Source organism: Carcharodon carcharias, chromosome 10 (assembly GCF_017639515.1).
Source record: "Carcharodon carcharias isolate sCarCar2 chromosome 10, sCarCar2.pri, whole genome shotgun sequence".
Lineage (NCBI taxonomy): Eukaryota > Metazoa > Chordata > Chondrichthyes > Lamniformes > Lamnidae > Carcharodon > Carcharodon carcharias.
This window is the reverse complement of record NC_054476.1, coordinates 125,715,245-125,725,373: the sequence shown is the minus strand read 5'-3', so window position 1 is coordinate 125,725,373 and position 10,129 is coordinate 125,715,245. Positions and strand designations below refer to the sequence as shown.

General features: G+C 45.1%; 2 protein-coding genes across 2 annotated transcripts in view; both read right to left on the bottom strand.

Moving 5' to 3' along the window:
* LOC121282870 (C-factor-like) overlaps positions 1-6,350 on the bottom strand; it is a 176,775-nt gene extending 170,425 nt beyond the window's left edge. The window contains exon 1 of the mRNA XM_041196683.1: positions 6,293-6,350. Coding sequence (XP_041052617.1) covers positions 6,293-6,350 — 58 coding nt within the window. The remainder of the gene's footprint in view (positions 1-6,292) is intronic.
* A 235-nt stretch (positions 6,351-6,585) lies between these two features.
* On the bottom strand, positions 6,586-6,780 carry LOC121282869 (cytochrome c oxidase subunit 7C, mitochondrial-like). The gene has a single exon (XM_041196682.1). It carries the CDS (start codon positions 6,778-6,780, stop codon positions 6,586-6,588), a length of 195 nt encoding a protein of 64 aa, XP_041052616.1.
* Positions 6,781-10,129: the final 3,349 nt, after the last annotated feature.

The following is a 10,129-nucleotide window of genomic DNA, read 5'->3' as shown; positions in this document are numbered from 1 at the left end:
ACAACTGTGAGTGCTCTCTCTCCTGCTTTTGACTCTGCTGCCATGTACTAATGATCTCTACTTTGGTTCACAGGGAACTCTGACAAGCAACCGACACCCTCAGCCAGCCAGTCCCTCAGCTCCATCCACGTTCTCATCTGCAGCCGAGAGGACACCTCCTCCTTTGAAGAGCTGGAAATAGGCAGCCTGGAAGACCCATCACAGCACTTACCCACGCCCTTCACCAGTGCAGAGACACACACCTCGGTGGGACCTAGATCTAGAGCAGGCTCAGGTTCACAATTTGGTGGTCACCATATGGACGCATGTCCACAGCAGGAGGAGGCAGGTTCATGCGAGCTCCCCAGCACTCGGGGGATTGCAGGGGATCAGGCATCTGTGAGGTCTGAGTCAGATGAAGAACCTCTTGATTTGGCCTTCCAACTCATTCTGGAGAGTCAACAGAAGGAGGGGGAGCATCACACAGAGCTGTTGTAAGCCCTCAACAGAGCGGCATGCGAATCGGAGGAGTGCATCCGCCTGCTCTCTGATGAAGTGGTGCCTGCATATATGTGCATAGAGATCTCCATGGGGAGGATGGCGGACGCAATGGAGACATTGGTCCAGCAGAATGCGGAGATATGTGCAGACCTGCACTCCATTGTGGTAACCATAGGTGAGCTCTTGCATTGGCAATGTGGGAGGGAAACGGGGTACCTTGATGTCCCTCCAGGTGTTCCTTCCCCTCAACGAGTCAGGCTGGGGCCCTCGAGAACCCGAATGGAGAAAAAGCAACACTGGAAACCCCTGAGTCATCCACTGAGGAATCTCAGAGGCTGTCCTTTCCCTCAGCCTTCTTTGCCTGTGACCCCCTCTACCTTATCCTTTGTCACCACAGAGGGAGCAGCCAGCCCAATAGTGATTATGAAGGGAAAAGTTTGTGTCTAGCAGGGTATTTCGGAGCCTCGAGCAAGCACTCTCCCACGCACATGGATCCTTCATGTTTCACACTCATCTCAATGTCCTGAGCATTTTCAACGCTGCCTGCTGGGGTTCACTTTCAGTTGTCCATCTGAGCTGACCTGCATCTCCACCCACCCACTGATCACATCCCCATGCAGCACCTGATCTCGCCCACCACGACTTTCGCTTCACTTTCGATTTGGACACCGTGGTCTGGATTTGCTTTTTCGTCAGCTCCCCTATATTTTCCCTCTCCACTAGTCAACCATTTCTTTTCCCCCATCACAGTTGACCCCCTCACCCAACCCCGGGCATCATCTTCCACCTCCCCTCCATTTCCTTTCTTTCCGAAAATCCTAACCCCATTCATCTCCCTGACCTCTTTCTCCCCACTCCCAGGGCCCGTGACTACCTCTGGGTCCCACCAACCATCTTCATCATCCCTTCTATCATTACTGCTGAACCCTCACGTTCCTACCCCACTGCCTCACGCTGCCCTCGGTCATTCTCACCCTTCCTCCATTCCACACCCACTCTGTTTGCTCCCCACGAGGGACACATGGATCTATTCGAACCCTCCCATGCACGTTCACCTGCACATCCTCCCCTCCACATCCCTTCCCCCCTTTGCACCTCAGGAGCCCTCCCACCCCGTCTCCCGGGACCCCTTCCCCTGCTCCATCCCAGCAGAACCCCTTCCCCCGCTTGCACCCCTTCCGTCCCCTGGAACCCCTCCCTCCACCCCCTAACCTCCCACCCCCCCCCCCCCAGACGCCTCCCTAGCTTAGTCCCTCCGCCCTCCAGACTCCTTCCTCCAGCTTTACCTCTTCCTCCAGCCTCACTTCTTCCTCCAGCCTTACTCCTACCTCCCTTCCTGATTCCTTCCTCCACTCTTACTTCTTCCTCCACCCTTACTCCCTCCCCATGCCACACTCCTTCCCTTACACCTTCCACCCCCGTTATACCTACCTCCCTAGTTGCCGTCTTCTCCCCTGTTATCCCCTTCTCCCCCCATTCTCCTTCCCCCCCCAACTGCTCATCCCAACTGTGATACCTTCATTTCCCCCTCCCAACCTCACCCCCCGACATGATCGTTTCCCCCCCCAGCAACCTCACCCCTCAAAACCTTCATTCCCCTCTTTCCAACTTCACCCCCCTCGAAACCTTCATTCCCTCCCTCCCAACCTCACTCCCCTGACACCTTCACCCCCCCACCTCCCAACCTCACCCCCAACATCTCTTCTTCTCCCAGCCTATCCTAGACCTTCCTCTCTCAACCCCTCCACCATCATCCATTGTTGGCATCAACGGTGACTTTCCAACTTCTGTGCACTACTTCGCAGCAAAGCCATGTCCACGAGAATCCACCCAGCATGCCATTCACATTCTTCCAGTGTGTCATTGCTGTCAGGCTCCAGCATCCTCTGCTCCTCAGACGTCTGTGATGTGAGCAAGGTAAGACCTGACTGCTGCATGCCACACTTGTCAAGACGTGTTCTACTCTGGCCTGTTTTCCCACCGAAGTGGGCGAACGATCCAGTTGGGGCGGGGGGGGGGGGCGATTCTGGTGGGCAGGCCTAATAATGATATGCCAATGTATTACAATGTGGTTCCCGACATCTGATGGCAGGACATGCAACCCACCATTGACAGACTGAGCGGGCGATCATAAACTGGTTTCACGCCGTCGTGAAACCGATTGCACTATATTGCCCATTCATGCCACTGAACATGTCTGGCGCGGGCGGACATGGAAAATCCCAGTCAGTGTATCAACAATCTTTTCTCCCCAAGGCCAATCCCATAATGGAGCAAGCTGCCAAAGGAAATAGTCGCAGCCCATCACTTGAAATCTTCAAGACCCATCTTTAGATTATTTCCATTTAAAAGTTTTCATTACCAGGACTACCATTTCAGCAGGTCATGCCTGGTTTAACTAACGCTATCCATATAAACGTTGGTGGAATACGGATATTAGTCTGTGACGCTGACACAACTGAAGCAGAAGTGGAAACAAAAAATTTGCCTGGAGCAGGATTGCTTCTGTTTGAAAGCAAAAATAAGAGAAAAACCGAAGCATGCAAAGATAAGGAAACAAAATGAGGCAGAGATTACGGTCTGAAATTGTTGAACTCAGTGTTGAGCCTGAAAGGTTGTCAAGTGCCTAATCGAAAGATAACACTTCATTCCTCGAGCTTCACTGGAACACAGTAGGAGATCGAGGACAGTGATGTTAGAGTGAGAGCAAGGTGGAGAATTAAAGTGACAGGCCACCTTAAGTTCGGGATCATGCTTGCAGGCTGAACAGAGGTCTCCTACAAAGCAGACACCCAATTTGTTTTTGGTCTCCCCAAAGTAGAGGAGACCACATTGTGAGCAATGAATACAGTATATGGAATTAAAAGAAGTACACACCTGGAAGCACTGTTTGGGCCCTTGTACAGTGAGGAGAGAGGAGGTAAAACAGCAGGTATTACCTCACCTACACTTGCATGGAAAGATGCTGTGGGAAGGGACGGGGTGTTGGGTTGAGTGAGGAGTGGACCAGCATGTCACGAAGGCAACAGTCCCTCCGGAATATTGAAAGGGGAGAAAGGGGAAGGTGTATTTGTTGGTAACATCATGTTGGAGGTGGCAGAAATGACAGAAAATGAATCAGACTTGGTTGAGAGCACTTTGTTCTCACCACTTCCCCTCCCTCCCAGAACCACATTAGGGCTTCCCCTTATCCTCACCTTCCACCCCACCAGCTTCCACATTCAATAGATCATTTTCAACATTTCCCACATTACAACAGTGACTGCACTTCAAAAGTTGGCTGTAACATGCTTTTAGACATCCGGTGGTTGTGAAAGGCACTATATAAATGCAGGTCTTTCTTTCTTTTCAGTCCAGGTGGTGGTGTCATCACCTCTTAGCCAGGATTCTATCAAGGCCATGATGTCGATCTAATTATTCACAATAAACTCGTGGATTGCAAAGCTTTGTTCACAACTGAATGGACATTTTGGAGAGGGATGTGAAGAAGAACAGTGATACCTGGACCACTTAGCAGAACACATAGGATCAGCATTGGAAAGGTTGAGTTAGACAGAGAGGAGATTGGCAGGATCATCCCCCAGTCAGTGTTCTGGGAAAGAGAGTGGGATGTGGCAGTCAAGGTTGCTGTTCATGAGGAGGCAGCGGCAAGTGCCTCAATGAGCCCTTGGGAGGATGCCAAGAGATGCACAGAGAGAATCTGTAGGCTTATCTAAGAGGGAGTTGAGCTTGGGATGGTGCTAAGATCTAAGGAAGGTTGTGGTGTCCTGAAGGGTTAGGGTAGGAATTTGGGAAGTTAAAGTACCTGAGAGGAGAGAAATGAAAGGAGGCATAAAGGCAGAAGAGAAGTGTCTAGGAGATGCAGAGACAAAAGAAGCAAAAGAGAGAAGAACATAACAAAAGAGAAATGGAAGTGATGGACTTGAGTCTGGAGCAGCAGCCAAAATGCACACTCAAATGATCATAGGGAAAGCTTACGTTAAGCAGGCCTGCTAATAGGATGCAAATATCCTAGTAGTTAAAGGGGATTAAACAGGAGACAATACCAGAGAGTCTAGAGTTAAAGTCGTAAGTCTCGTAGTGGGTTAAATTTGATGTAGATATAGGTGGAGTCAGCATGGAGCATCGATGAACTATTGTCCAAGTTCAGAGATAGCTGTGGTAGCAATGTCCAGAAGCTATTTGAACAGTAGAGTGTCAGAGGGTACACTGACAGAGTAATTCCTGTTGGAATGAAGGTGTGCAGAAACGATTGCAGAGCAGAAAGATGGCAGCAAAGTTAGAAGTTACCATACAATCAAGAAGTAGTGAGGGATGTGCTTCAGTTTGGGACAGAGTAACTCTGGCCAGGAACCAGGCTGTAACTGGAGCTAAGAAACCAGATAAAGCAGTTCAATTATTTGCTCTGCAGGCGGCTGAATCCCTCAGACTCTCCATGACAGCAGCATCAGGGAACGAGTTGAAGTTGATCAAAATTACTTTAAAATGTGAGTAACAGAGCAGCAAATCAAGATACAATAGATCAGTGTTACAGTGTAATCCTGGGTAGTCTACTGTAAAAGCATAGCTTTGTTGTCCAGATCTTCCAGGAATTAAAAGCTTAAATTTTGAGAAAAAAAAGAGTTCACTGAGAAAAGCAGTGAACAGATTTAGTCAGGGATGTAAAGCGACAGCTAAGCTTAACAATTAAAATTACGGCTAAAGTAAACCTACGACGAGAGTGAGGGGAATTTATAACAATGAAATCGGGGAGATTTGGTGAGAGAGGCTGTATGGCAGCAGGTGGTCAAGAATGGAGTTGCTCAGTCAGGAGCTGCCTAGGGAGCTGAATGACATGTTTGAGGAAAATAAATCTATAAGATGCACTGCAACAACATGCCAAGGTTTATTTGATTGACGGCACCTTCCAAATCCATGAGCTCTACCATCTAGACAAACAAGAAAAGCAGTAGATACATGGGAACACTCCAAACTGCTAGTCCCCCTTCAAGTCACACATCCTTTGCTGCTCTTTGATTGTGATATTCCACAGAAGTAACTTTTTTTTTAAAAAAATTCTCCTGCATTTGATTTGTTCTGCTCCCACTCCATTATCTTTGGCCTCTGACCTCTTGTCACATCTCTTTTTTAAATAAATAAAAACTCTTCTATCCTTTGAAAACTGACCATGAGGAGGGCCTGATAAAGGTATAGGAAATAGCAAGTAGGATAGAAAAAAATTAGCGAGATATGCGACAGTCAATGGGTAATGGGATATTAAAGTGGATAAAAAAAAGGTTCAGAACACTACTTCAAACTAAACTGTGACAATAAGACAGGGAAAACTGGTTCAAAATAATAAAAGGTGAATGTCAGGATGTCCTTCTTCACAAATAATTATCAAGACAGCAAAATAAAAACCCTGGATTCATTTATGGCTTTGCTTAATGCTGTTTTGGTGAGGCAGTTGAAATGTTGGGTCTTTATGTTAAGTCATTTAAAAGCCAGATGGTGAAGTGGGAAACCAGAAGCCAATCTTTTTAATTAATATTAGATTTACGTACAGAATACACTACTTGTGCCTATCTTCTCCCTCACCAGCACCTTGTGCGTCCTAAGTCTCTCTTTATAGACTGGCTTTTAATTATTATCACCACATTCATATTTAATCATTTAGATTTATATCTAGTCTCTTTCTCTCTAGGTGCCATGCCCTGAAAGCGTATTGCTGACCAAGGACTTGTGTTGGTCCATGGTTATGCTTGCCAAGATACTGCAGTTGTTTGTGGTTACCTTCTGCAGTTGGCTGATCAAGAAACCCTCCTACTCTTACAACATGCCATGGATATATTAGAAGGATTTGCAGGTTGATAATCAATCTGCTTGGCCATGTTGTGAACGCACCTTCCATGGCCATCAACTTTTGGAGTGGGGCTTGAACCCAGAGCTTCTGGCTCAGAGATAGGGACACTACCCCCTGCGCCAACAGACCACCTAAGTCTCTCTTTATACTTTTACTTACAAGAACATCTCACTGGAAATATTGACAGCAAAGACTCATGAGGATTTAAACTGTTCAGCAGACATCACACCACAGTTGAGATGGAGCTCCATTAAATAACAGTCTCATTTCTTGAGCATTTGATGCCAGACTAAAACAAATGGAGCAGAAAAACCAGAGCCAAAGAATACTGCCATCATTGCCAATAGCCTCCACTTGTTCTCCACAGAAAATGGCAAGTTCTTTCCCGGGCCTTCCTCACAGTGTGATCTGCGGATCAGCGAGGTACTGAAGTTACGGACCGTGCGCGCCAACAACATGGATCCCAATTACCGTTTATATGTGCTCAAGATACCTAATCAATCAATACCCTCCACCTGTTTATCCTTAACCTTAATACAATTAACATAACATTAACACTTTTTGGTCAGATAAACTAAGGACCTAATGGCTTTCCTATGTTTCATACTATACTTGGACTTTAGTGTGTGGAGCAACTGACTTAATTCTTGATGCCCCTCTTGTTGAAGATCTTGTACCTTTTTCAGAATAATGTTTCATGTTTTATTGGGTGGGAGAAGATAGCTGACATACGCTGAGTATATTCAGGTGAGCTGCAGACTCCTAATATTGAGATAGGTTCTCCAGGTGACTTTGGGTCTAAGCAGCTGTGGTGATTTTAGAAAGCCTAGTGGAACAGGGACAGGATGTTGATTTAGGACTCCTGGAAATGGCATCCTATCTGTGCAAACAGTTTCTCAATATTTAATCTACGAAAATCTTTCAAAGTGTTAAACACCTCTATTAACTCTTGCTTTAACCTTCTCTACCCTAAGAACCACGATCCCAACTTCTCCAGTCTCTCCATGTAATTGAAGTCCCTCATCCCTGGCACAATTCTAGTGAATCTCCTTTACAATCTTCAAGGCTTTGACATACTTCCTAAAGTGAACCCCAGAATTGGATACAATACTCCAAAAGTCCTATTCCAGAAAGCCAGTTGGTGAAGGATAGAACTGGAGCAAATGTTTACACATTTTCATGTTTATTTATAGAGTTACAAATTACAAGCATACCACTCCCAACCCAACAACCACTCTTTTAGTCTGTGTCTGCCTACAGGGGGTTCAAGTGAATCCCTAGTTAATGCCCATCATCTGTACAATATTAAACACAATTTAATATAAAATTAACAATTGAGGCTTAACCAATGATTTATAAAAGGTTTAGCGTAACTTCCTTGTTTTTGTACATTATACCTCTATTTAAAAAGGCCAGGGTCCCGCAAATGTTTTTTTTTTAAACGTTTATCAACTTGTCCCACCACTTTCAAAGATTTGTGTAAGAGCTCTATTTGCATGCCAGAGAACCAGCAGTTTACAGAACAGTCACTTGATCATTAACAAATTTCAAAATGAAACCTGTGCTCAACTTTGGTTTTTTATCATAAACATTTCTGTACAAAGGTACACGGCACAAAATGTTAATGTAAAACATGTAATCTCTCTTGTATAGAACATTCTACTGCACTTGCCTAGGTTGGTCATGCGAACAGTATTCTGTCACTGTTTAAAATATCACCAATTGCTCAACATTTTCTGTATGAGTGCAAACTGAATTTTCACGCATTAACTATTTGCTGCATGCATGTGTTGCCTTTTCCATTATCACATTGGTAGCAAAAATATATTCTCATTAAAGACAAACCTGCTTGATGTGAAAGCACATACCAGTTCCAGATAACAGGGATGGGAATTTTAACATTTTATCCACATGTTGAAAATCAGGCAGATGAGCAGTTTAAATTCCCCCTGGATTAGTTACCTTCCATTGAAATTTGGAACAAACCTGTCATGCCAGGGAATCCCTCATGTGGGAAAGAATGATCTGCCTGAAAAAGGCAGATGCACAACACCTCCCACATCATTTTTCTGGGTTTATGCTAGGCAAGCACCCAAGAAAATTTCCTAGAGAAAGTCAGATTCTGATAAAAGAGACAGCCAGCAAACTCAGCCCTTTAGAACTAAAACAGAATTACCTGGAAAAACTCAGCAGGTCTGGCAGCATCGACGGGGAAGAAAAGAGTTGACGTTTCGAGTTCTCATGACCCTTCCACAGAACAGCCCTTGAGGATACTGGTGAGGACCTGCATGTACTCATGTGATTGCTGTGTTTGATGCCCTATAATTAAACCAAACCTCCTCAGCCTCAGTGATTCCTTAGGCATGCCAATAAAACAAACTACCTCACCCTGGATAACATGAAGGGCATTTTCAAGTTGGTAGGATGGTGGACTGTGGTAAGGATCAGTCCTTGGGCCTCAGCTATTTACAATCTATGTTAATGACTTAGCTGAAGGGACAAAGGGAGTTTAAACTGCTCTAAGTTTGCTGATGATACCAAGCTAAGTGGAAATGTAAACTGTGAGGAGGACATAAAGAAGCTGCAAAGATACACAAACAGATTAAATGAGTGGGCAACAAGATGCCAGATGGAGTATAATGTGGACAAGTAGTCATAAGTGAAGAAAAGCAGAATTTTTTTAAAAGGTGTGAAGTTTTTAAATGGCAATGTTCAGAGAGACTTGGGTGTACTCATAAAAGTAACACAGAAAGTTAGCGTGCAGCTTCAGCAAGCAATTAGGAAAGCAAATGGCATGTTGACCTTCATTGCAAGGGGATTGGAGTTCAAGAATAAAGAAACTTTGCTACAATTGTACAGGGCTTTGGTGAGAACACACCTGGAATACCATGTGCAGATTTGGTCTCCATATATAAGGAAGGGTATACTTGCATTGGAGGCAGTACAGCGAAGGTACACTATTGGTCCCTGGAATGAGAGGGTTGTCCTATGATGAGAGGCTGAATAAATTAGGAGTTTAGAAGAATGAGAGGTGATCTCATTGAAACTTGCAAAATTCTGAAGAAGTTTGACAAGGTAGACACAGGTGTTGTCACTGCTCACTGTGGAATCTAAAATGTGAGGGTAAATCTCAGGATAAGGAGACAATCATTTAGGACTCAGAAGAGGAGAAATTTCTTCACATAAAGGCTTGTGAACCGTTGAAATTCTCTACCCCAGAGGATTGTGGATATGCCATCATTGAATATATTTAAGGCTGGAAAAGACAGATTTTTGGTCTCTCGGGGAAAGTGATAAGGGAAATAAAGTGGAACAAAGCCCAAGATCAGCCATGATCATATTGAATGGTGGAGCAGGCTCAATGGACCGTATGGTCTACCGTTGTACTTATTTCTCATGCTCTTGTGTTCACAGCTTCCTTGTACATGCTGCATACCCAGTTCACCTTCACTGCATGCCTTTAATCTCCAAGCTTGATTATTTCAACACTTTCATCACCGGCCTTTTACTGCTATATGTTACCCTAGTGCCATTAATTGCAAAAGCTCTGTAACAAGCTTCTCCATGGTCTTGGATCTCCCAATCTTCACATCCTCCTTCAGCCCAAAGTGCTATTACGCACTTTCACTTGTACCCTCCTTGCCATCACATGAGAATATGGACTAATGTAGCAAGGCTTTGTTATTCTTGTACTCCAATCCCCTAGGAAAGGCTGTTTGCCTTTCTAATTGCTTGGTCTACCTTCAGCCATTTTGGCCCCACACTTTCTTCTTTATTCTTTCATGGGACGAGGGTGTCACTGGCAAG